The 26,156-nt window shown below is 41.3% G+C and overlaps 1 protein-coding gene across 1 annotated transcript in view; it reads right to left on the reverse strand.

Moving 5' to 3' along the window:
• Positions 1–26,156, reverse strand: part of LMNTD1 (lamin tail domain containing 1) — a 229,503-nt gene that overhangs the window by 43,067 nt on the left and 160,280 nt on the right. Inside the window, exons 8-10 of the mRNA XM_067559264.1 lie at positions 13,219–13,334; positions 7,697–7,923; positions 3,887–4,097 (exon numbers count right to left, since the gene is read on the reverse strand). Coding sequence (XP_067415365.1) covers positions 3,887–4,097; positions 7,697–7,923; positions 13,219–13,334 — 554 coding nt within the window. The remainder of the gene's footprint in view (positions 1–3,886; positions 4,098–7,696; positions 7,924–13,218; positions 13,335–26,156) is intronic.

Consider the following 26,156-nt stretch of genomic DNA (forward strand, 5'->3'; position numbering starts at 1 on the left):
CAAATGAAGGCCTGTATATTTGTTCGCCAATGGATTTAGCTGTAGGTGGGGAATGTGGCAGGAATAGACTCGAGGGGCTGCAAATATTGAAATTTGTCTAGGATTGCAAAACACCCTGCACATATTAGTGTCAGATATGGGTCTGAGATATAAAGTTTAGATCCAGATCCAAACTGCTTTAAAGTTTAGGGGATCTGGATTTGGTTTAGTCCAGTCCTAATTAGTGTATGCAGTATGTCCTCACTGCAAAATAGATATTGATGATTCATGATGTTTGGAGTGCTTCCACTCCATTTTCCTTACTTTCAACAAAACACTCACATGCAAAAATTTACTTGATTTAGAGGTAGGTTGCTCAAGTGTGAACAGCAAGGAAATAGTTAAAAGACAACAGTCACACCCAACACAGTCCTAGTCCTCAAACAGTAGCCCACTACTGTCGTTATACTCTAACACTTTTGATTCAACAATACTATCGCCCTAACTGCATCCATGAAAAAGTGAAAATCTCACTGCAGTACACAATCTTGACTTGCACCTTGTACCACTATATTTAATAATTTAGTAAATAAATGCAACCATAAAATTACAATCTTAGCATTGTCCCATACCACACAGCAAACGAATGGAAAGTTGATTAAAAATTATAAAATCACACTGCTGATTAAAAAATCTTAGTTGATCAAAAACAAACTTCTACTAAATTTCTATGTACTAAATAATGTTAGACACTGTAACTTCCATAAAAAAATATACCTTACTAAACAAAGCTATACAGAAATACTGTTTAAATGTGTATATACACCATTTCATCTCTCTATTCATAATATGTTATATAATACAACTATAAATTAATCGGTGGGAGCTATGATTGTGCATTGCAGCGTAATTTCATTTGATGGGAACATCAAATTGATAGGAACATAGGGACACAGGACTGGCAGGGACTTCCTGGGTCATCAAGTCTAGTCCCCTGCTAGCATAAACAGCCCCATTATATATGCAGCACTGACAGTGAGTGTGTTTTTAAAATGTAAAGTGAGTGTGTCCAAAAGGCTGTTAATGTGCAGGTGCAGTTGAGTGTCATGATAGTAAGTAATGAATCAAATGAAAATAAAAAAAATTGCCTACTTTATGCATCAAACGAGTTTAACCATACACAAAGCAAATTGTCACCACTATTTTACTATCTTCTACAATTAGCAGGGCTCATGATTTCTCTTGCTTTCTGTGTGAAATGAGCTATGACGCAATCCCCTGCTGGAAAACAGTTCTCATAATATAAGGAAATTCATGAAGGAGAAGGTAATCTCTTATCTTCCACTGTTTAGCTAGAGTTATCCTCCCAATGCCCAGTCAAACAGTAGGGCATATCTCAGTATTTGGAAATGGCTTTAGAATTCTGGACACAATTTCAGCTTTCTAACTGGCTTTCAAAGGTATTTTTTTCATATCTATATATGTAATGTCCTGAATTACACAGATTTGGTTATAGAGACAAGCTGTCAGTGCCATAGATTTATAAAGGCCCTATCTGCTAGAGAAATGTCTATAAAACTAAAAGCATTATAAAATTAATGAAGAATGGAAAACGGCAGATATCATAGATTTGGAATTGAGTAAAGTATTTGATATAGAGTCTTCTCAAAATATTAGTTCCTATTGTCTTGAGTATAAATACTGTTGCATGAACTGGCTGAAAGCCTGTAAACAAATAATTATGATAAACCATGGGGAAGTGTCTTGTGGAAGGGGATCTCCTACAAGGATGGGGGTCAGGTCCCATCTCATGGAACATGTTCACTTATGATCTGGAAGAGGAAGTAAAGCAGCTGGTTAATAAAATATGCAGATCATGCTAAACTGGGTGGAGATGCGTGATAGGAGGAGAACACCAGGGAGGACAGAGAAATAACACAAACGGGGAAAATAATCCAAAGCATAAAATAAAATGGCAAAGAACATCCTGGAAAGCAGCAGTGCTGAAAGGCTAGGATGAGGGTAGTCATGAGTTTATAGTATGACACTGTAGGAGGGAAAAAACTGTTCCAATTGTGGCTGCCTGTGCAGAGCAGGGAGGTAATAGATTCTCTGTGTACTGCTCTGTAGAGAAGCCACCTGGAATATTAATCCTGATTCGCCTCTCGCCTACACGAGTGTAACTCCACTGCCTAGAAAGATGTTACTCCTGATTTAAATTGGTGTAAGTGAGATCAGAATCAGACTCACTGTGTTCATTTCCAGGCACTTAATTACCGGAAAAACATTGACATTTTGGAAGGAATTCTAGAACGGTTCCAAAAACTGACTAAGGGGCTGGCAGGATTGATTTATGAGAAAAGATTAAAAGAGTTAAATACATATGGGTTAGCTAGTTAATCACCAAGGGGACAGGGAGACATGGTAATAGAGTAGATATGCTTGAGGGCTGGGAAGTCCAAGAAGGCAGAAGAATTATTTAGGTTGGTACAAGGGGGCTCAACTAAACACAGTGGGATGATTTTAAAAAAAAGGAAAATTTAGACTGAATATCTGGAAAAGCTTCCTAAAATTAAGATGTCTGGGCCTTCACCATGATCTGCACTGGACAAAGCTCTAGAAAATATTCTGCAAAGGGAGGGACTGGACCTAGTGGGGCAGATCTTCAGCTGGTATCACTTGTCATAACTCCATTGTAGATGGAGCTATGACAATTTACACTAACAGAAAATCTGGTCCAATAAATCTTTCCCATCTCTAATATCTAAGATTTTAAATTTAGAGATGGAAGGTAACTGCCTAACCCTGGGGCCAATATATTTTGTGATATGGCTTTCAGTGGCTTTGGATAATTTTGGACTAGCTTTGGCTAAACCTCTAGGGCTCAGTTCATTCCCTGGATTACCTCAGGTTGTGCTGGCCCAACTCAAGCTGTGGGACCCCTTCAGGCCACCTGCAACCCCAGCTCCACTCATGGGACTGGAACCTCCCAAAAGTGGGCAGGTCAATCCCCAGAGAGGAGTGAGGCCAATCCAACTGGGAAATGCAGAGTTTCAGTTCCTCTCCTGGGCAACCTCCAACAGAAAGGCCCCTAATGGAGCACCAACCAGTGTTTAGTGATGACCCTCTTGCAACACAACTCTGAAAGGATTGTGGTGACAATATCGTTGCTGTACTCTCCCAATGTCAGGGACGTAAAGTAGGCAGATATGCCTAGTGATTAGCATAGGGCCTGGTCCCTAAGCCACCAGGGTTCAGAACTAGAGGTCAGGAACTGTGAGTAAGATACCAGGAATTAGGCTGGGTCAAGAAACCAAGAGGTCAGGACCAAGACATAGGAAGGCAACACTGGCTGAGCAGTCCAAAGCAGGGTGGAGCCCAGTTGTACTGATGACTTCCTGTTCCTCCTGGCTTAAGTAGGGGGAGCGAGACAATCAGGAGCTCCACCAATCTGGGTCCGGGGTGGAGCCTATCTGAGCTGGGGTTCAAGGAGTCCCTGTTCTAGTTGGTGCCAGTAAGCCACTAGGTGGAGGGTTGGAGTGTGATGACTCCCTAGGAATTTGGCGAATGTAGTTTCAAAACCACAGGTCATGTTATCCAGGGTGAACTTCACCTCTGGGGCAGCTGCTCCGACAGGACTGAGTCTGAGCGCTACACTTTTGGTGACTTATGTTAAGCAAACCTTTTGACATTCTCCCATGTCGTGTGGATAATTGTTTGGCCTTTCACCAAGTGCTGATTATGTCTTATTGCTTACCTAATGGAGATATTGCAGAGAGCTGGAAAGGCACACCATCTCTGCCCTTCAGAAGTAAATTGAAGGGAAGTTCCCCATAAAAACACAATTACAAAGTCCTACTGCTAAACGAAATTAAGTGTTTAGACATCTGATAACGTAACATTGTACCTGTGCCTGGATGCAGAAGAGCTGTAGTCTTCAGCTGCTGAAGGTGTCTTTTCCTGTCTCTCCAAGGGTCCTGGGTGTTGGCCGTTCTTCGAGTTGGTAAACAAAGAGCTGAAATAGTCCTGACCTTGTCCTAATGTATTCGTGTCAAAGCTGAGGGAAATGGACCTAGGACGGGACCATTTTGGTGGCTCAGTATTAGTGTTGCTTTGAGCTGCTGAACGAGCAAGGGAGAGAGACAGGGAGTGATGTAAAAGATACAAAATGACAAATAAAAAAGAAACCAATGTTTTTCATCTTTTATTTTTGTAACAAAAACTGCATAATCTCATTTCCTTCCCCTCCCACCCTTGAATTGCTAATGTAAAATGGTGCTCAATGAACCTTTCTCAGAAAGCTTTAAACCTATGGCCATAAAATGGAACACAGCTGGCAAAGTGAATATTTTGTTAGTGACATGTAGATTTATTACTCTGGCGGAATTACCTCAGGTTGCTAAAAAACTATAAATTATACCACCAGCAATATAAATACCATCCTGCAATTTCAGTGCTGCTGTACGGTGTAGCATCAGCTGTGAGTTGGTACTGAATATATTGAGTGTCCCTTCCACTTACAGAATTAATGTGATAACATCCTCTCCTCCTCTTTGGATTTTTCCTTTCGCCGTCTGTGCAAAAGACCCAAAAATATGAGTCCATGCACCGCCATGTGCATCCCCCCTCTCAGTGAGACTTCGGATCTGGGGCAGGGGAGAAGTGAATGCTGCTGGTGAACCGTTCCCTCACAAAGAGATCCCCCGGTCTGCCACTGAAGTCTCATCAAAAAGCAGCTTCCCTCAGTTCCTGTCAGTGCTTGTGACTCAGTGTTCCTTTTCAGTCCTCCCTAAGTTCTGGATCCCAAGGAGGTGGGTTGGGACACCCTGCCAACTAGACTATCCCTATGCAGATCTTGTCAGGCCCTGAGCAGCCTCAACTCCCATTGATTTCCATGAGAGTTAAAAGATTTTATTACCTGCTAGGAGTTGCTCTGTACTCATAGGATCTGGCCCTTAGATGGCTAAAACTCAAACTCTTCTTGATTTGGCAAAATTACTGCATTAGAGAGAGCAATATTGTTTCATGAATTAGCCTCCCCAGTCTATTAGGAAAGCTGGCTCCCATCAGGCATGCTGATTTGCTTTTTCCAATGGGATTTTCTGATTGTAAAAACAAGATGTTTGAGTTTCTATATTTCCATCTTACAGTACATTATACCAAAGCAGTGATGCAGTGCAGGCTCCTATTTCAATGTCTTGTTTGTAGTCCCCTGCCTTCAGACTTCCTGTGGTAGAGTTCAGATGAATCAGCAGTTCCAATCTTTGGGCAATGAAACAGGGTCTCCTCATTTTGGCAAGTGAAGAGTTAGTTCCAGCCAAATGTAATAACATGAGTAATAAGGAGGATAAAAGCTACAGCACAATCTCCTAAACAGAAAGCTATGGCAGGTGTGCAGCTTAAGTGAATGTGAATTTTGTAGAGGATAAGTCTAACAAGGAGGCACCAAAGAATGGTATTCAGGGATTTGCTGGAGAAGAAATGGGGCAAAGGCCAATGAGCTCCATAATCAGGAAGTTAGATGAGTTGCTGGATTGTTTTTTTGGGCTTGCTAGAGTCTTTGTTAGATCAAATATTTAGAGTGGCAGTAGAATGAGCAAACTGCGTTGAAGCTGGTTTTTAGTGATGGGAATCAGTTTGTTTCTTGGATCACATTGGTGGTGGCTTTTTCTGTGTGTTACTGTATACTATGAACTAAGGCTGGGGTTTTAAAAGGGGACTAAGGGAGTTAGGCACCCAAATCCCACTGAAATTCAATGGGATTCATAGTCTAAAGTGAGGCACCTAACCGCAAGCCCTAAATAGGGGAGGATGCAGAGTTGCACCCTCTAGGAGGAGACTGACCCACAGTAGACACAGTCTTCTCCAGTGCTGCACCCTGCGCACAGGGGATGCAGCATTTGCATGAAACATTAGGCTGACGTAGATTGCGCTCCCCAGCACACTGGCTCCGCTCTGTAAGCTAGTGTAGTGGCTGTGCTGGGTCATAGCCCTGGTCCTTCCTACCCACTCTCAGCTCCCTTGGGGCAACAAGAATGAGCCTAGCTGGGACCACTATTACGTATTTCTCTTGAGCAGCCACGTTAGTGGAGGGACACTTTTTATGCTTCCCTTGACCCTCGGTGCGGCTGAGCCAGGGCAGCACACAATCTGATCTTACGTAAAATGTTACACTTTATGTAACAATGTGTGCAGCTCTCAAATACACCGAGAAGATGGAGGATCTGGATTCTGTATTTAAGTAGTGGTGGCCAGTCCAGAACAGGCAAGGAGCTATAACTAGAATGGGGTCTCAAATTTTTCATCAACATTTTTTTCTATAAAAATTTTTCATTTTGCTGAAACTTTGTTTTTTGTCATTGGGAAAATCAAAACAATTTTTTTGATTGTTTGTTTCAGGTCAGGTCAACCCAAATCAAAATATTTCGGATTGTCACACTTAATCAAAACATTTCATTTCAGGTCAGTTCAACATTAATCTGCATCTGCCTAAACAGTTATGGTACCCCAAGGGAGTTGTAGTTTGGGTGTCCCATGACCCCATTTTCTCTTATGGGCTAGGCTCCCTGATTTGACTACATCTTCTTTGATGCACTGAGGTCTCCCCTCTTGTTGAACTGTCACCAGGCATTATGGGAGTTCTACAGTCACCGTGCATCATGGGAGATGTAGTCTGGCTGGGGACCCTGATCCATAGAGGATAACGGGAACATTAAGCACCTGAATTACAGCTCCCAGAAGGCACTGTGGGCAGCTCAGCCAGATGCAGTTCAATATCAAACCATGCCAAAACTAAACATTTTGATTCAGTTCAACAAACCAAAATGAAATGTGTAGATTCAGGACTGTCAAAACATTTCAGTCAAAACGAAACATCTTAACATTTACAAATCAAAATTTTTCAGAATTTGTTGTTCGAGGGAATATTTCAGTATTTCAACTTCTTGTCCCAATTTAGGCTGAAAACCATGTCAAAATATCAGAATTTTCCACTCGACAGAAATTCCAATTTTTTACCAGCTCTAGTTATAACTACATTGAAAGAGCCAGGCCATTACCCCACACTTGCTGGACTATATTACAGTTCCCTTAGCATGATTGTAACATGGCTTGTTCTAGTCAACATAGCCAAAACCAAAGAGTGTGATAACATGTCTGGGCACAACTATGTTGTAACTGGTTTTCCAAATATACGGTTCTAACTGTAGTGCAAAGAGAACCTATGTCAGGATATAAAACAGGGTGCCTATGTCTAATCTGCCTGCTCTGGACAAGCCATCTCTTCTTGAATGAATCCTTACAAGGCTATAGCACAATTCTCTTAACATTGTTATAACTCAGCTTGTTCTAATTTACACAGGCAAAACTAAACCATGTAATAACATAAACCACAAATATTTTGTAATCTGGATGTAATTGTACTGAAATGGTAGGGAAAAAAGGGGCCCAGTTCAGATAAAAGAGTAATACTCTCCACAATTTTAAGATGCCATCAGCCACCACTGTAATAAAAAACAGCTGATTAATCCCAACAGAGGCAAGGAGACAGGCGGCTTAGTTTAAAGGTTCTATAGCTGCAATGCATTCAGGGAAATCACTCCAACCACAATAAGAAATCATCATGGAGCACAGTGGAAATGTTGGTGAATAAGAGCATATGAAGAGCTGCAATATTCTACCCTAGATATGAATTATAGGAAAGATTTTGAGGGCTTACCTAAAACTCTCTTTTGTGTAGTCTGATCTGCTCCTGCGGCTTTGACCAGACTGGGTGCTGCTGTGATTCCACTTGTCATAATAGCTGCAGAAGCAGACTGACATGATCGTGGTGAGATTACATTCTCTGAAGGTTGGGGTGATGCATCTATCATGGAATTTGAGGTAACAGAGGAGTGGTCTGAGTATGAAAGGTTAGGGGCCTGATGGAAATGTGTTGCCTCCGTTCTGTATTAAAACAGTGAAATTACATTAAATTACAATGGGTCCATGGAAAATACATTTAATACTCAGAGACAATGTACATATAGTACAACCTCATTTACTTCCACTGGGCTCGATGGGATGTAAATTAGGACCGAATCTGGGATAGGTACAAGAAACCTCAATATTAACCAGTGGAATACCTGTTCTTCCTTTCAAGATGATTACTACCAGCTGATTATTGTTACAATTATTTCTTGACTTTCATTATCTTCTTTAACGTTGCATAAATTACTCAAAACATCCAGGAAGCACAACCCTCCAGTTCAGGGCAATATGCGCATACATCTGACATACCTAGTATGCCTTGGGGCTAATTCTGCTTGTCACAACTTGACAGAGTCCCACTCTCTGAGTCTGTTGTAACAGGATCCAACCACTGAATCCCATGTGCTGCTAAGCACCTGGGGTCTGTGTAGTGACTGGTTACTGTTCCTAACTCTGGGTCTCTCAGGCACACTGCCAGGTGCAGACCCTGTCTGACACCCTTCTTGGGCAGCAGTACCCAGCAGTCCACCTACCTAGACCCTAGAACCACTGCCACCGCCTTCCTGAGCCCCAAGTCATTTAGGATACGTCTACACTGCAATAAAAAACCTTGGTAGCAAGTCTCAGAGCCCAGGTCAGTTGACTCAGGCTCAAAGGGTTGGGGGTGAGGGGCTAAAAATAGTCCTGTAGACATTGAGGCTTGGGCGGGAGCCTGGGTTCTGAGACCCATGTCCCATACCAGGTTTCAGAACTTGGGCTCCAGTCCAAGCCCAATCAGCTACACTGCAATGTTTAGCAAGTCAGCTGATCTGGGCTGGCCAAGCCAGACAGGTCTTTTATTGCAGTGTAGGTGTACCCATAGACACGCACCCCTCCAGAATGGCTATGGGAACTCTGATTTCTAGTTAACCCCTTCAGGGACACCATGGCAGTAAAGCAAAGAAATAGGCTAAGCAAAGAAATTTCTTTAACACACATTTTACTCTTAAAAAGCACAAAAGTGTTATGGATCCATGAAAAACAACAGCTCCTGGTCACAATCCCCCCAGTCTAATCTATCCCCTTCTGTGAATGCTTGGGTTTGGGCCAAGAACTTAGGGGAAGCAAAGTCCATCCTGGCTCCACTCCTCCTTTTGGGTCATCTGTTTCTGGCAATGAAAGGACTTTCTTTGTTTAGGAAGCAGCTACCTTTAAAAAAAGATTCTGTCACTGTTTCATGAGGTGAAGGAACTGCAGCTCTCCTAAGCATGGATTTAGACAGAGACGGAAGTAGGAGGGATTCCCTCCCCTTCCTTCCAGGAATATTTCTGTGTAGAGAGTCCATTCAAAGTCATTGGTCCTGCCAGTAGCAACCTCATTGTTTCACCAGGGGAGAGTCAGTCAGCGCTGATCGCCTTTCATCGCTCTGTCACACCTTTCCAGACATAACTTCCCCACTACATGTCAAGTTCCTGCTACATAATGGATGTTCTCATTCACAATGACCGTTACAAACAACATCCATATGGATGCAGACATATTCTCTATACTCTGTCACACTGCTCTCACATACATTGGAGTAAATCAGGAGTTGGCACAGTTTTGTTTGACCCAAATTTGATTTCCTGAAATTTTTCACAATTTTTTTCAAATTTGGTTCAACCCACAGTGTTTTCCCCTCTCCCTTAATTTTTTGTAGCTGCCAGCAAACAGAAAAACCAGTTATTCACCCACTTCTAACTGGGATGACAAAAAGGGTGCAGGGAGAAAAGGAAGTGGGGGAAGATGGGGAGCATTTTACACCGTCCTAATAGCTGGTGTAAGGTGCACATCCCTTTTGTGCAGCTTGGGCAGAAACTATGCCTCTCTGAAGCACAAGCTCTCTGCTGCTCCTCCTGGGGCAGTGCTTGTTCTGCACCACCCCTGAGGCAGAGTTGTGGTACCACAGCTACAATCTAGCCCTAAGTGTTAACATATAGCACAGCAACAAATAGCAGGGATGAGTCAGCATATACCCTTATGCATCTCTCCCAAAGAACCAATCAGTTTAAAGATGGTGGCAAAATTATTTACTTGTTTCTGCAAGTGTAAGTTCAGAGTGACTCCACTGACATCAGCAGAATTACACCAGATTGACACCAGCGTAACAGATAGCAGAATCTGCCTCAGTAACTCCAGGTACCGTGTGTCATTCCAACACACGGAAGTTGCAAAACAAATATCTCAATATGAAACCTTGCAGTACAGTAGCATCTGTTGAAAACTACACAGGAAGAAAAAAGTGAGAGAGAGAGAGTGTGTGTGTAGAAAAAAGTGTGAGAGAGAGAGAGTGTGTGTGTGTGTAGAAAAAAGTAAGAGAGAGAGAGTGTGTGTGTGTAAATAGCCCCATGAAAACCTTTTTGCTCATGCCAACCAAGCTGAGAGTGATGTGATGTGATTAGAGCTTTCAGGCTACAGTTTCAGGAAAAGGGTGGCTTTCTCTAAAAGGGAGAGCATCTGGGTTTCATTTGGGTGGAAGCTGATACACTTGTGCAGGCCTATTCGTTTTACAAACACCACCCACACAAGTATAAAGCTGAAGAGTTTCAAAGTGAAATTAATTATCTACTGGTCTATTTATATTGGAGTAAATCCAGAATAATTCCAATAACTTCAGAAAGGTTACTCATGGGCTTGCACTGGTGCAACTGAGCAGAATTTGGCCCAGAATACTTACAGAAAATGTGCACAAAGACTGACAACCCTTCTTATCCTGCTAGCTAGTAAAGAAACCTCTTGTGGCAGTAAATACCATCCACAGGGCAGAGGCATTCCAGTATTAGACTTAGAACCATATAATGGAATCCTTTGTCCAGACAAAGTTGCTCTGGTCTTAATACTGGATTAAGTGGGAGGATATTAAAATATCCATCATGCTCCGTCAGCACTTGAGATGTAGAACATGCTGACTGACTCTACTATAGTATAATCTAAATAAATAGACAGCATATTGGACCAAAGCAATCTGTCAGTATTACAGAAGGCAGCCAAGATGGATGTTGTTTGGAACTTTTCATTTCACCTCCCAAAAGAAAAGAGTTATTGAGAAAACACCTGCAGCATGAAGTTTTCTTAACTGGGAAAGAAGGAGGAAACTGAGGCAGCAGCAAGGCCTAAAGTCAGAATGGGTAAGCCCTGCTACAAGACTTAAATCAAATCTCTGGATCAGGCCAGCCCATACATTTGGGAAATGTTTAGATCCAGATGCAAACTCTGTCTTACAAGCTCATATGTATTCCTGAAATAAAAATGCACCAAAGGTAACCGAAAGTAAGTAGTAGCTAAGGTCCAGATCCTCAAAGGTATGAGGCTTAGACAAAATATAAGTGACTCTACAGAGATGATAAGTTTTAGAGAAGTTAATCAAAGGTCATGTGTGCATTTACACTCCTATGTTTTAGTGGTTCCTCACAGAACAATGTAAACAAGTGCTATATCATCTGGCATTTCTTTAAAGAAATGATGTCATTACAACTATGCCATTCTGTCCCCTGAGAATTCAGGCTCTGATATCTGCAGCATTTTTGTGAAGGACTTAGAGTTATGATGATGGTCACGCTAAAAAGTCTCTTTGGTTACCATACAAATCACTAAAACCTGGGGCTGGTGTCTGCCATTACAAAGAAGGTTTGGAAGTGCAACAACACCTGGAGTACATGTCATCATTAAACAGCCATTGCTTAGTTAATGTTCCTACCAGGGCTGTCAAATGATTAAAAAAAGTAATTGCGCTTAATCATGACATTCAAAAAATAGTCGTGATTAATTGCAGTTTTAATCGCACTGTTAAACAATAATAGAATGCCATTTATTTAAATATTTTTGGATGTTTTCTATATTTTGTGTTGGGGGGAAGAGTGTGTGTGCGCGTTGGGGGAGCGCTGTCTCTTTAAGCAGAGCATTTAGGAACCTGAGGGTATGTCTACATTGTGCCGCCGGATCAATTCTGCGGGATCGACTGAGCGGCAGTGGAGACCTGTTCAATCGATCCGGAAGTCGTCGCCATTAATCCACCCCCACAAAAAGAATAACGCTGTGTCCACCGCTGCATTTCCAGTCAGCGCAGCATAGTGGGGAACGCCATGGTAAGTAGAAGTTAGGAAGTCGATGGGAGATATGTGCGTATCTCCCATCGACTGCCGCCGAAATTTGCCGGCAGCGTAGACCAAGCCTGAATGCTTTTTCAGCCAGCAGCAGCTGCTGTCGGCAGCACTCACTCCTGAGCCAGCAGCAATAGCAGCAGACAGGCTCCCCAGTTCCCTGACCCCAGCTCAGTGGTGAATGGGCAGGAGGAGAGGGACACCTCGACATCAGCCCCCCTGCCTGCCCCTGCTCTGTGCAGCTGACAGGAGGCAGGCTCCCGGTCCAGAGCAACTCAGCCAGGGGCCATTCCATGGGGGGGAGGAGAAGAGGCAGGAGCAGCAGGGTGAGGGGAGAAGGGGCACCCCTGTATTGGAGGGCACCCTTGGTGGTGATCCCCCTCACCCGGCCTTAAGGCGGGCCCTGTCCAGAAGGGAGAGGATGATGCAGGAGATGGGGGGCGGGCTCCCGCCCCCGAAGCGGTTTTACCAGCTCTCCCAAATTGATTGCAGACTATGGGACAGGGTCACGACTGCCTTCCTCTGTGGCATGGGTCACTTGCTGGTGGATTCACTGTACCTTGAAGTCTTTAAACCATGATTTGAGGACTTCAATAACTCAGTCATAGGTTAGGGGTCTATTACAGGAGTGGGTGGGTGCAGGTCTGTGGCCTGCCTTGTGCAGGAGGTCAGACAAGATGATCATAATAGTCCCTTCTGACCTTAAAGTTTATGAGCCTGTGATTAGTGTGGGGGAGGAGGGAGGGAGGAGACACTGCTGGAGTGGGGGGGGGAAGATCCTGCAGCGACAGCTCCGAAGCACCCTTTCCCTGCTTTGTGTCCTGGCAGCTGCTGGTGATTGTCCTTATCCCTCCCCTCCTATAAAACAAATCAATAGATTTTGCAGAGGGAGGGGGCACGAGACCAGCTCTGGGGACTCGGTGAGGCATTTCAGTAATCTGTGCATCTAGTCTGGATATTACAGAATCTCTTGTCGCTGGCCGCCCTCTACTCACTGCCACAGCCCGTGTCTCCCTCCCCGCTTGGCCGCCAGCCACCAAGTCCCATCTCTGGAGGTTTGTGAAGAATGCTGGTTAAAAAAACATAATGTGTGCATTTGTTTTGCATTAATTGCATGCGTAAACTGCGATGCATTGACAGCCCTTGTTCCTACCCTTTTGCTCCTCCCAACGTGATTTTAAGCAAACTGATCTCATTTTGCAGGGAAAGATTTTTCTCCTCGACAGCCTCCAGCACTTTCAACTTGGCTAGAAGAAGATCTTGCAATTCCTGAGAAAGAAAAAAACATGAAATCAGGTAGCGAATATATTTGAAGCCGGTGGTCTAGAGATATATAATAGCCCTCACATATGAAATATTAAATATCTTAACTGTATCCCAGTACAATAATAAGATCCTTATATTTAGCCTTACAACCCAAAGGATCCCCAAACATAGCTATCTGATCTATATTTATAAATTGTACACAAGGATGTCTTGGTCTACCACTGAAATGTAGTGTTTAACAATGTGGTGGGTCATTTACTCATTAAGTCTTAAATGCAATCATTTGCCATCGGTCTCCCAGGCATTAGTATACATTACTGAGACTCTGTTTAATTTTGCAATTTAAGTCGTGGTTGGATCCTTTTATAATCAATAACAACAGCTGTAGTTAAATATGATGCAAGAAAGGTAAAAATATCATGTTTCAGCAAAGCTGATTGCTTCAGCGGTCAGGAAGGAAGTTCTTACACACACACACACACGAAGTTTAGTGTGTACATTTAAAAAAAAAGACTACCAAAATAAAACACACCACCGTGCACAGAATTTGCCCCATGTGGAGAGGATGAGAGAACAAACCACAGGGGACAGAGGTTAGTCACAGTAACTACAGTGATGAGTGCAGCATAAGAACCTCTGTAGAATAGAATAGAATAGAATAGAATAGAATATACACACACCATGTGCCGCATTGCGCAATTGGATAAAAGCATTATAGAAGGTTTTTGCCACATGTTAATAAATTATGTGCTGACCACTTCTGGAGAAGGATATAAGCCAGTGATCTTCCTAGGTAATGCAAATTCCATCTATCTGAAATCTGTCTCTTTTCTTAGTTTTTGTTTTGCATTTGAAAACAAATTGATCCAAGTGTGCTTGGGACAGTATTCTATGCCCCCTGAACAGATGTAAGAGCACTGCGCTCCCCCTGCATGGCCGGAAACTCTGGGACACAATGTGGACAGGGAGGCTTTATGCCATTCCCAGCGCAGGCCAGTGACTATCAGGCACGACTGACCCCAATGGTAGTGTATGTCAGCCTGAAAATATAACATTCAACACATTTTGACCTACAGTGGTGGTCACTGGAAGCCAGCATTTATCAAGAGTTACCAGGAAGCTCCCTGAGCATGAAAGCGGTGGGGTGGGGGGAGTTAAGGGATAGGAGGGGATGTAAAGGGAGGTACTGAGACACAGCGGGGAAGGAGAAGAGGAGGATTGAGGAAACTGGCCCCTAGCTGGGAAGGAAGGTCTTGGCAGTTCCGACAGCTCCTGGAGCCTTTTCCAGCCCCTCCGGGTCCCGTTCCACCACCATAGCTGAGATACAGCAGCATGTATTATCACGACCAGTCTAGACAGAGGACAACGGTCTACTGTTGCTTTACACTAATGGAGTCACTTCCTTAGTTCCAGTGGTAGAGGTCTGTGATTTGGTGCAGAAGGTTCTGGTTGGTGACCAGCGATAGGGATCATTGCACAGTATTTCCTTGCACTTAGTATAAGAAATAACGGTGGCATTTCAGCTAGCATGGTGCAGTAACTATGAGCAAATGCTGACTTTTTTTTCCTGACCACTATTTTTTATTGTTGGTATTTGTTTTATAGTGGAAATACCTTCCAATCATCTGCAATACTGCCAGTGTAACTGACTGATTTGTGAAAGTCAATTAAGTAAGTTATGGTGATGTGCAAGACTTTTGTGCACACAGTATAGGGATAAATAGCTACCCTATTTGGTTCTTCTAATAATCATGACATCTTGAAACCTGATCCTATTAGTAATACTTTTAGGACCCCACTACACCCAGAACTTTTTCACTTGAAAAAAGCTTGTATTCTAGAACATGACAGTTACATTATTTCTGGAAAAAAAATCTTAAATTGCACTAGTTTGTATTGCTGCTGTTAGAAATGATGGGTCTGATTCTCAATGCACCCTGGAATAAATAAGGAGTAGCTCTATTGATGTCTGTGAAGTTCTACCACAGCAAAATCAGTGTATGTCAGGATAATCAGGCCTGTGAATACACAGTTAAGCTAAATTTGGTACCTCTAGCTTTGCAATATAAAATATTTTGAAAATAAACAAGCAACTCAGTAATAAAACTGACCTTTGATTTGGGATGGGGAGGGACTAATAATGGAAGTTTGGCAACATAAAATCCAAAAGCACCGCAATAAACTCACGAACAGAATTAGTTGGGGTTAAAAATATAACAAATGCCCAACACAGAATCCTTAGTCATAGAAACAAACACAAGGAATAGACTAGATACTGCAATCAAACTCCTAAATACTGTCTGGGGTCATGAATTTCACATCTAAGAAGCTCGATTTATTAAGCTACTTTAAAGAAAGTTCTGATGGGAATTATGCCACTTATAATCTCATTTTAAAAAAAAATTAGTCTATTGTTCATACTTAGCTTAGTCGTTTAGATGAACAAAATTAAGTTAACCAGCGCAGCCTTAGGAAGGGTCAGACCTGAGAATGTTTCCATTTTTTTCATCGCCTAAAGATTTTTCCAACACTCCTTCCCCAACAGGAAGACAGCATGTCTGCAAAGAACCTGCCCCTGTACTGCCGCTGCCAGGTCACACTTCTCTTCCTGTAGAAGGAGGAGTCCTGGACCACAGCTGGCTCAGCTTCCAAGGTTTAACAAGTAAGCCATGGCCATGTTGACAGTACTCTCTATTGCAGGAGCCTAAGAAACTTTCAAACCATCTCTGCACCCTGAGCACTTGGATTTCTCTACTGATGGCTGGCTTTCACAGCACTATATATTTCCAGTTCTATTTACAAGTGTTGTACAAAGAAGCAAGCTATGTGGCTCATCCGAAGGTATTCATTTATTAAAAAGGCTGTGGAGGGGTCTATCTGTGGGACACCTCAGTGATTGCAACAGGTGTTGCAGAGCTGAAATTCCACTCATTCACCTCAAAAGCTCCACGAACACCTGGAGTGATTTTGGAAAACCCCAGGATTCCTGACATTTGGAAGCTTGACACTGGATTCATGATTGACATTGCGGATGGTTGTGCATTATTTCTGCAACATTTCTGCTACATTTTCTTACCGATTCTATGGGCACTGGTTCCAAATAACTGGGTTACCCAATAGGACCTCGTTTACTGCTCTTGAGAATACAGGGTTGAATTTTTTTTAACTATGCCTTTTTACAGTGTTTAATCCAGCAACTAAAGAGTTAATTATTTGAATATGTATACACATGGATTAAAATGGAATCCAAGCAAACTGCTGTCTTCTTAACTCGGCTGTAATTGTACTGAAACATCAGCATAAAAGAACAGAGACCACTTCAGTTCGATGACTTCCATTTTGGCCCATCTCTGCTAAAAATACCACCCCAGATCCTGGGCAAAGGTGGCTTAATGACACCTTTAACCCCACCTATCCTCACCTCATGAGTTGCACTGTGCAGTCCTCAGCCACAGCTGAGGATCTGGGTGATTTCCCCTAATAATAAAGTCCATCCAATAAAAAAACTCAAAGCTCTTCATGTCTGAGATTCTGCACCATTCAAGAAGGGGATCTACCCGGAAACCTATCAAGGGAAAAATAATTAAATCCCCAGTCCTTTAATTAAAGAGGCATAATTATATCAATGTAGTTTGCTTCCCATTAACTTTAATTAACCTTAAAGCTTTATCTTATTTTAATATGAAAATTATCAGACAAAAGAACAAAGTATTTGATATTTAAACAATTTTGAAATGCAAATGTAATCTAGTGTAATATGAATGGGAAGATAAAAAAGTAACTTCATGCATTCATTACAAATAATAATGTATTTGAAAATAAGTGTTTAATTTCTATATTTAAAAACATTATTATGTATGAATGCTTTATCATATATGTTATGGGCCTCAGGAGAGAAATAACGACATTACACACACAATGTGTATACACTTTCACTTGGGGTGCATATCAGGTTAATTGAATAGTTCATTGCTCTGTTCAGCTGAGCTCTCCAGTTGGACTACCATTCATTCATCTGCAGGGTAAATATTCATCTGACTTTCAGCTAGCAGTCTGCTAATTGGCTGACCGCTCATTGCAGCTAACCACTTCCACCAGCTAATCTTATGGTTAACTACTTCTTCCAGATTACTAATCCTTTTGGTTGATCTCTTGGTAAAAAGATATTCAACGTTTCAATGACCAGTTATACTCATAGCTAGCTGAGCTCTAACTGATAACTTGGGCTGGGCACTCAATACAGGAGAAATTTTCAATAGAATACTAATGTAAATAATATAAGTGAGGTGAGAATTTAGCATAGAAAGAAAAATCTTTTTTACAAGCACCACCACCATCCTCCCAGTTACTCAGATCTGTGTCCTGGAGATCACCTTTGGCTATGTCTACACTTATGGGGGCATGTAGAGTAAAGGCACTACATGTCTAGCTACACACCCCAGTGAAAGACTCTTGCAACTGGAAGGTGGCGGGGAAAATCTCCAGAAGCAGGGAGCTGCTGGAGCCTTTCGCCACTGCTGCAGCCTTTCACCATGGTGAGGAAAGACTCCAGCAGCAGAACATTACACTGCTAAAAACAACAAAGTACAGTGGGAGGTGCTGCTTGGGTGTAGAGAGAGACCATATAGGGTATATACCCTGGGGGGGGGGTTCATCCATATAGGGCACTCTACTCGCCTGCTGTTTACACCTATGCGAGCTGGGAATGCAGTGTCTGTAGTCTACATGCTGGCATAAGTGTAGATATACCCGTAGACTCCACCCTATCCCCAGTCCTACACATTTAGGCCACTTCCTATTCTTTCCACTTCTTTCTCTGTAAAATTGTTCTGATGTTCTTCTTTTTTTATGTCTACACAGCTAGAACAGTTTCCCAGGTCCTTACCCCACTTCTTGATTACTGCAGTAACTTCCACTTTAGGCCTACCTAACGCCATTATCAGTCCTATCATGTCCATACAAAATTCTGCTGCTTAGATCAGCTTCTTTGATCATCGCTCTGACCCTGGCATCTCCAGCTGTAAATTGCTCCACTGGCTCCTTCTTTTACAAGATTTGGGTCCTCATTTTCATGACCCTTCAGAACTCTGCCTCTCCATACGCCTCTGCTCTTCTCACCTATTGTGTGGCCAGTCTCAACCTATTTGTCTACTTCGCCTAAAACCGTTTCATTGCCTTGTTTCATGCAAACCTTTAAGGCTGGGAGGCCCTCCATGAGCAAGAAAGCATGGCCCCATCTCCCCTCCTTTGGAGGCACAGCAGGGAATGTGACCTTTTATATATCACTTATTTTAAAAACCCTAACTTTATAGGCTTTACCCTTCTCCTCTCTCTTCAGCTATTACTAGTTTTATCAGATTGTAATTTCTTTGGGGCAGAAAATGCCCAGCACATTGTTAGCACTATTGGAATAGAAATAAATAAATACAATTTATAGAAATACCTACCCAGAACTCTAGGTGCTAAGCAACCATTACAAACTCATGTTAGCTTAAAACGACATCCCCACCTACCAAAATAAATGTCTCACCTGCCATCCACTTCAAGACCCTAATCAATCTCCAAAGGAAGAGCCTGGTAAAATAGACTAACCTTCCAGTGGAATTAAAGTTACCAAATCCAGGTTCTGTTAGACCAGGCTTGTTGCCCATTCCACTAAATAAGGGAGAGGTTAACTCAAACACCTCAGCTGATCACAGCAGCACCAGATTCACAAAGGGAGTCAGGTGGTCTCTAAGGTCCTAATCCAAAGCCTGTTGAAGTCAGTATAAGTCCTTCCACTGATTTAAGTTGAAAATGGTTATGTACTAGATGCCTAACTATTATTAAGCATTAAAATACTGCATATATAATTTATAAAAAAAAAGGCATGGAGCAGTTTGACCAGTACCAGGAAGCCATTTTTGTCAGGAAAAGTATATGTGGTAAAAATGTATTCTGGTAAATATTTTAATTCCATAATGTGGTGCGAGAGTACACTAAATGCTACCTAACGTTTAAAAGAGACTTTTAAAAAGCTGATTGACTATAAGAAACTACCTCTTAGGTATATCATACATCAGACAAATTGAGGAGTCTCCATACAGTGAAGCAGCACACAATTAAAGATGTAATTAACTTTCCATTATGGGATCAATTTTTACTACAGCTGGTAAGAAATTTTTCATGGGAAGTTTTCCACTGGAAAATGTCATTATTGACAAAAAAAAGTAGACCAGAATAGAATACTTGAACTATTATACGATATGATTGTGATAAACTTCCTGCAAAATCAAAGAAGATTGTTTAGAAAAATTTGGCTTTAGGAAATTGCAAAATTTTCTTTGAAAAATAAATGTTCATTTAGAATATATCTTTTTTATTTATATATATTTGTCTACATTATTCCATGACATGTCAATAGTAGTAGTACATAATTACATGGCATATCATATCAAGTGATGTCATATGATATGTCATCATATTCAGTCATGTCATAATATGAAATGGTATTCTGCACTACTACTGACATAATTTGAGATATTGTCATATATACATATTATATTGATTCATGTTATATATTATGACAATGTAATAGTCAATACAATCTATTTTTGTATTTTTATTTGCAGTTTTAAAATCATTAAGGACAGCTGCTACTTAGTACAGATTAAAACATCTGACTGCAAATTGTAGATCAAAGTGTCTCCTGTTTGTACTGTAAGGAAACAATTTGGCAATTTGACACTTTCAACAAGAAAATGAGATAAAGGGTCAAATTGTTTCCTTACAACACAAGCAGGAGACATCTTGATCCAGAAAATAAGATAACGTGTTTCAATCTGTATGAAGTAGAAGCTGCCTTTAATCTCTTTAAATAAAATAAAATTAAAGAAATAGTCTAGAACAGAATACTTGGACTATTATATCATGTCACGTGACATTATTTCATGACATGTCACTAGTAGTGTATAAGATGACATGTCATATCATGACATATAAAATAAAAATATTAAGATGGAAAAAACAATAACTTTTAAAATAAAATTATGAGAGTTCAAACTTCCTCCAAATAAAAGTTTCATACCATATTTTTTCAGAATGTTCATTTCACAAGAAACTTTTAAAATATTTGGTTTTGTTCTGATTTAGAATAAAAGCAAATTGTGAAATAACAAACCCCTTGAAACAGAAATTCTGAGGTTTGACCAGCTTTAATTTTGATACTCTCTTCCCTAACTTTGCCAAAGTTTAATCAATTTGCCTGAAATTTTACAAGTGTGATTTTATGGCAGGATGGGGATTATTTGGGAAATTTGAGGCAAGTCAGACACAATACTTAGGAGCCATGATAATTCAGATTATGAGTTGTATCATTTCCTGAACAGTTTAAAAGCATTTGACTTGTATTTTCTTAAAAGCGGCCTGGCCTAGAAACTCCAAGTTTGCTTTTATCTGATGACCTTAGTGACTTTGATATATATGAATATTTTCAGGAAGCTGGTAGTCAGATATTTTGATGCTATATCTTCTGCCCTGTTCTGTTCACTTTCCACCACTCCAAAAGTTTAAAGGGTACTTGAAAGCTATCTTAAAGAGTCAGCTGACAATTCCTCTTCCATGGGGGAATTTCCAGGCAGTATGCAGCTGGTGTAGCTAGCTCTACACCACAACAGCTGCACCAGCTGCTGTATCCATTTTTGACAGAGTACAAGAGTGGCCTGGGGAGATTCTGTAACAAGTATAGTTTGGCACACACAAAGATCTGGTCCTTGAAAAAGGTTGATAAGATTGATGTGAACGTCAGAATGGCTGCACAGTTCTTTTCAGATATTTCAGTCAAGGCCTTGTACAATCTACTTCACAACAATGTAGAACTCAAATCTTCAGCAAGGATCCCTTGTTTCTTCAGCTCTCCTCTGCAATGGACTGGAAATTCAGTGGCAGCTTCAGTTAAATTAAGAAATTGAGGGGTGTGTTGACTGAAATGTGACAATGGACAATACAAGCAGTTCAATGTTCCTTGTGTCATTTATTTGGAAATAAAATATGAATATAGCTGTTCTGCTCTTAAATAAGCATTTTCAGCATGCTGCAGATTTTCATAATGGCAGCACATAACTACATTCTTTAATGGACCAGCACATGAGCGATCTGGCCTAACAGTCATGGCTAGGCTGAGATCTGCCCACGGGGGATGGTAGTCACCAGGCAGGAACTAGAGGAATCACAAAATCCAGGTTCCATAGACAAGGGCCAGGGTCAGAGCCAGGCCAGGGTTGAAGGCTGGAGATTAGAGGCGGTACCAGATTAAAATTAAGGCAGGAATCAGAATCAGAGTCAGAGTCAGGCTGGAGAGCAAGCCGCCTCTGGCTTTGCAGCAAGCCAAAGTCTGTGTGGTTACCCAGACAATTACGTACGCCAACCGCTGGGGTAAAATAGGGGGCACTTGGCCAATCAGAGAGATGCAGGGTACTGTCACTCTGGGTCTCTTGAGTGGCACTTCCTGCAGCACCTACTCTCCATTGTGCTCCCTCGATGTGGTTTTTCATGGCTAACCAGAGGCACTGTGGGAATATCAGCTGTCCCAGGCTGTGCGGACCTGGTTCTAGGCTGTGGGGCCTTACACAGTCTAGATCAGCGTTTCTCAATTCAATTTCCCCGCGGAACCCTTTAGGCTCCATGGGGAAATTACACTCATACTCGATACCCTCCGCCGAAAAATCCAGGACATCTTCCCTTTTTCGGCGGCGCGGAGAACAGCTGTTCTCAGTGGCGCAATGTCACTTTCTCGCGGAACCCTAACAGTGTTCCCGCGGCACGGAACACCAATTGAGAAACACGGGTCTAGATAAGAATTTACATGGCCAGGCAAAAGATTTTCTCAACACCTGTAGTTACAGAAGGGCATTCTTGAGTAGGACCTAGAACCCAAAATGCATGGTCCTCATTTGGTGTGGTTACATCTCCAGCCCCAACAATAGCACATACATACAGAAACCTCACATGCAAATTATTACTGTTTAGAGAAGGAATAAATTATGTGTTGGAGGAGAGGGAGAGGTCTGGGCAGGTGGTAGCTGCCAGTCAGAACAGATGTGATATAAATGCTGGTTTTACTGTATAGCACTGTGTATGCTTTTTGTGGAACATTTTCAAAGGGGGAAGAATTTGACACCTTGTTTGCAATATATATGTTAAACCTCAGAATTTAGTACATTTTATTGACATCTTCCAAGGGACCAGTGGTCTGAATGTGAATAGAAACTTTCCCAAAATTAAGTGTTTAGATTCACTAGGGTTGGTTCAGATCCAATGCTAAAAAAGATTAATACAAAAGTTTTTTTTTTTTTTTTTAAAAACACTTCTTCTTACCTTTCATTTAATTATTTTTATATTCTGAGAATGTGATTTAGTTCCATATAGTTCTGAAAGGACAGCAGAGGGCAGATGTGGTCTTATAACAAATGAGAGCTAGCATAGAAAGCTTTCTAGAATATAAACTTTGGTGTCTTCTAGGATATTTAGTATTCATCTCAAGTTAATAACTGGTATCAAATTATTGGGCAACAACGCTGGTATTGCCATTAAATGGTGATATTAGATACTGCATTAACAAAATATCTTTATAATAACATGTCAGTCAGAGAACAAAAAATATTGATATACTAATTTAAAACCTCACTATTATAAAATGTTTTAATTAATATAGTACCTTGAGAAAGTTTTACACCCAATTAACAAACTTTACGTCATGCTTCCTCTGACTCCACAACCACTAGACCGTTCTTCTGGTCTATAAAGATATATACTTACATTGGATTGGTATTTGCTTTAATAAAATATTAATTTAAATCTTCTCATTGTGTTTTGATTTTCAGAGATCTTTGGTATCCCAAATTTTTGGGTCCTAGAGCCCCTAATTTAGCAGAAGTTCACACCCTTCTCAGAAATGTCTTTAATTGGACCCAGTAAATAGTATATACTGAATGATTTGCTGAAACTGAGGCTTTAAATAGGAAGACTAGGAGCAGTTGGACCTTCATGGAACAAGAATGGTGCTGGGGGAAAAATATATCTGTCTATCTATATATATATATATGAAATCTTATTGTTAATCTTGCAGAGCACAAATAGAGTTTTCCAAGATTTGGATGAAGGGTTGTTGAGGTAACTTCAGGATGCAGATCTAGCATTGTTTTAATTTAGTGAAAATACAAATTGGAAATCCTGATGTTTCTAAGTCACAGTGTGGTGTTTACCTATGGCTAAGAAAGAAATTATGCATCTTGGAGACACGAAGACTCAGATCACCTTTCCTCCATTTAGTATTTTAATAATGATAAAGACCAGCTGGTGTCTTAATGCAGTATATTATAGTAGGATCAGCAGTGGATGATTTAGTTAAGGTTGAATAACAGTTTCCATTCTAACCTCGTGTTTTCTGTCACTTGCAACTTTCTCGAACTTTTGCCTTTGGAGCTCAATTATTAGTATCATCACCTCAATCTGACTTTTCTTTACTTGCATAATGGCACCCAAAATTTTACCAATAATGTTACATTAGAAACCTGTAAAGTAAGTAACTTTATTGCACGTTTTATTCCATTTACAGAGCCAAATTTTGGCACACACACATATATGAACAGCAGGAGAAAGCTGGTTGTTCATAGTTCAGCTCTTTTAAAAGTACACTTGAAAGCCCTTTCTGTGACAGAAACCAAAGTAGAGCTTAAGGAGCCATTGCCAAAGACTCAGGGAGTATGGTCCACATACACATATATGGATAGCAAACCCCAACAATGAGCCCCGCACACAGCTCCAAAGTATTCCTGCTCCAACAGGGAATAGATTATGCAAGATGAGGCCCTTTTGGGCCTCTTCACAGCTAGGATTTGGATGAATATTAAAGCTCTAATGTACCATGTTTACACACAGGTCTGGAAGGAACTAAGGACTCATGGTGGTGGTATATTTTTTTATTGCCATACAAAATCTGGCTTCTTTCCCTTTAAAGAGTAGTCTCCTCCTATGGGAAATATATTTTTGCTTGGTACACATCAAATGTATTCAGCTATAAATCTTTTATCAGGTTGATTTTTTTATTCTATTTTATTTTTTGGTCCAATGGAAACTGATCCTTTTGGTACAGGTTCACTCATTTATCAGACAGCCTCAGCCTTGCTTCTTTTGGGCCTGATTCTGTTTCCATTGACTCCAGTGGGAGCAGTATCAACAGGGAAGAAACACCTTGTTGGACGGAAGTGGAAAGAAAGCAAGGACATGGCACTTTCTTCAATTTCTCCTTCCTCTCTCAACGAGCTCCAGCCTTTAGTGGCTGCCCCCTTCCAATGAAGAAAAACTTACATTATCATTGCTGCTGCCAGTTCCAGCACTTGGGCAGCCAAGAGGTCACAATATACAGTGGGTCTCCTAGTCTTTGCTTGTCCCTTTTAGTGTCTCTTATCATCTACTATTTAAATCCAAGCTTGCAAACCTCTCTCGTGAGGAAAATCCTCACTCAAGTAATTCCACTGATGTCAGTTGTAATTCACATGAACAAGGAGTGTAGAATTAGACTGGATATTCTGGAATGTTGCTTCCTTCAGGGTCCATGCTCATTTTCATGTCAAATATTTTGGTAGCAGCAGGACCTCAAGTTGCTCCTTAGTTGTGGCACTTATGGCACTGGATGGGCAACAGTTATTGGAAAGCCTCTTATCTGCACCCTAGCTAACAGGTAGGATTGAAAGTTTGGGATGCTGACGTTCTGATAGGCCAGGGGGGCCCCATCAGCACCGAACAGGAAGTTTTAAAAATGGTATTTCTTTGGGTTTATCCCTAAAAAAAAGAGACTTTTTGTGACTTTGAACGGAAAATGAACAAAAAAGAAACCAACAACAACAAAAAAACCCACACCCTGGTTACGAACTGAACTGCAGACATAAGCCATTACAAAGAGCAATTACAAAACAAAGACTGGAATAAAACTGCACAATAGCTATGAGCTCAGGCTCGGAAACAAGGTTGTACCTGAGTTACAACTTCAAAGCACTGTCTACACAGCTATTTTGAGAGCACAGGCATGAGCCCCTCTAGCCTGAGACTGTCAACTCAGGCTGGGAGGCTCGCTGCCACAGGCTGTGTAGACATATCCCTAGACGCCCCACGGAGAGCAGGGCCCCATTTTTCTAGGTACTGCAAAAACACATAGTAAGAGACAGTCACTGCCCAGAAAACCCTGCAGCCTAAACAGAAAAAGCAGCCAAAGGGTGAGTGGTAAAGCAGAGGCACAGAAAGGGAAGGCAGCTTGCCCAGTACCAGTGGCAGAGCCAGGAACAGAACCATCTCCTGACTCATAATCCAGTCCCTATGCATAGACCACCACACCTCCTGAGATATAAGGTTGTGATATGGATTTTTTTCTTCCTTGCACCAAAAAAATATTCTTAACTGGAGCTGTGAGGATAAAGCATGGAGCATTGTGCTAAATATTTGCTCTGGTGGAATCTGATGATCATTTAGCCATCAAACAGTTGGAAAATTTTCCAAAAGGGCTTCAGTAAGGTCACTACAATTGAGCTGACTACATAATTTTGTGTGCAAAATTCTTTGCATAAACAAAAATCGGGTTTGCATAAACAAAGCTAGGAGTTCCACAGCCACCCACCTTGAATACAAGCATAGACTTTTTTCATGTGCAAATCCAGTTTTTCAATGTAACACAAAGTGACGCAGTTGGGTCCTACTCCCAGCTCTGCCACGGACATGCTGTGTCACTCTCAGCAAGTCACTTAGGCAACATTTTTGAAAGCAGCTAAGGAAGCTTAGTCCTGCTTTTGAAAG

The sequence above is a fragment of the Emydura macquarii genome, unplaced genomic scaffold, assembly GCF_026122565.2.
Source record: "Emydura macquarii macquarii isolate MOO-44397 ecotype Brisbane River unplaced genomic scaffold, CSIRO-AGI_Emac_v2 contig_2205, whole genome shotgun sequence".
Taxonomy (NCBI): Eukaryota; Metazoa; Chordata; order Testudines; family Chelidae; genus Emydura; species Emydura macquarii.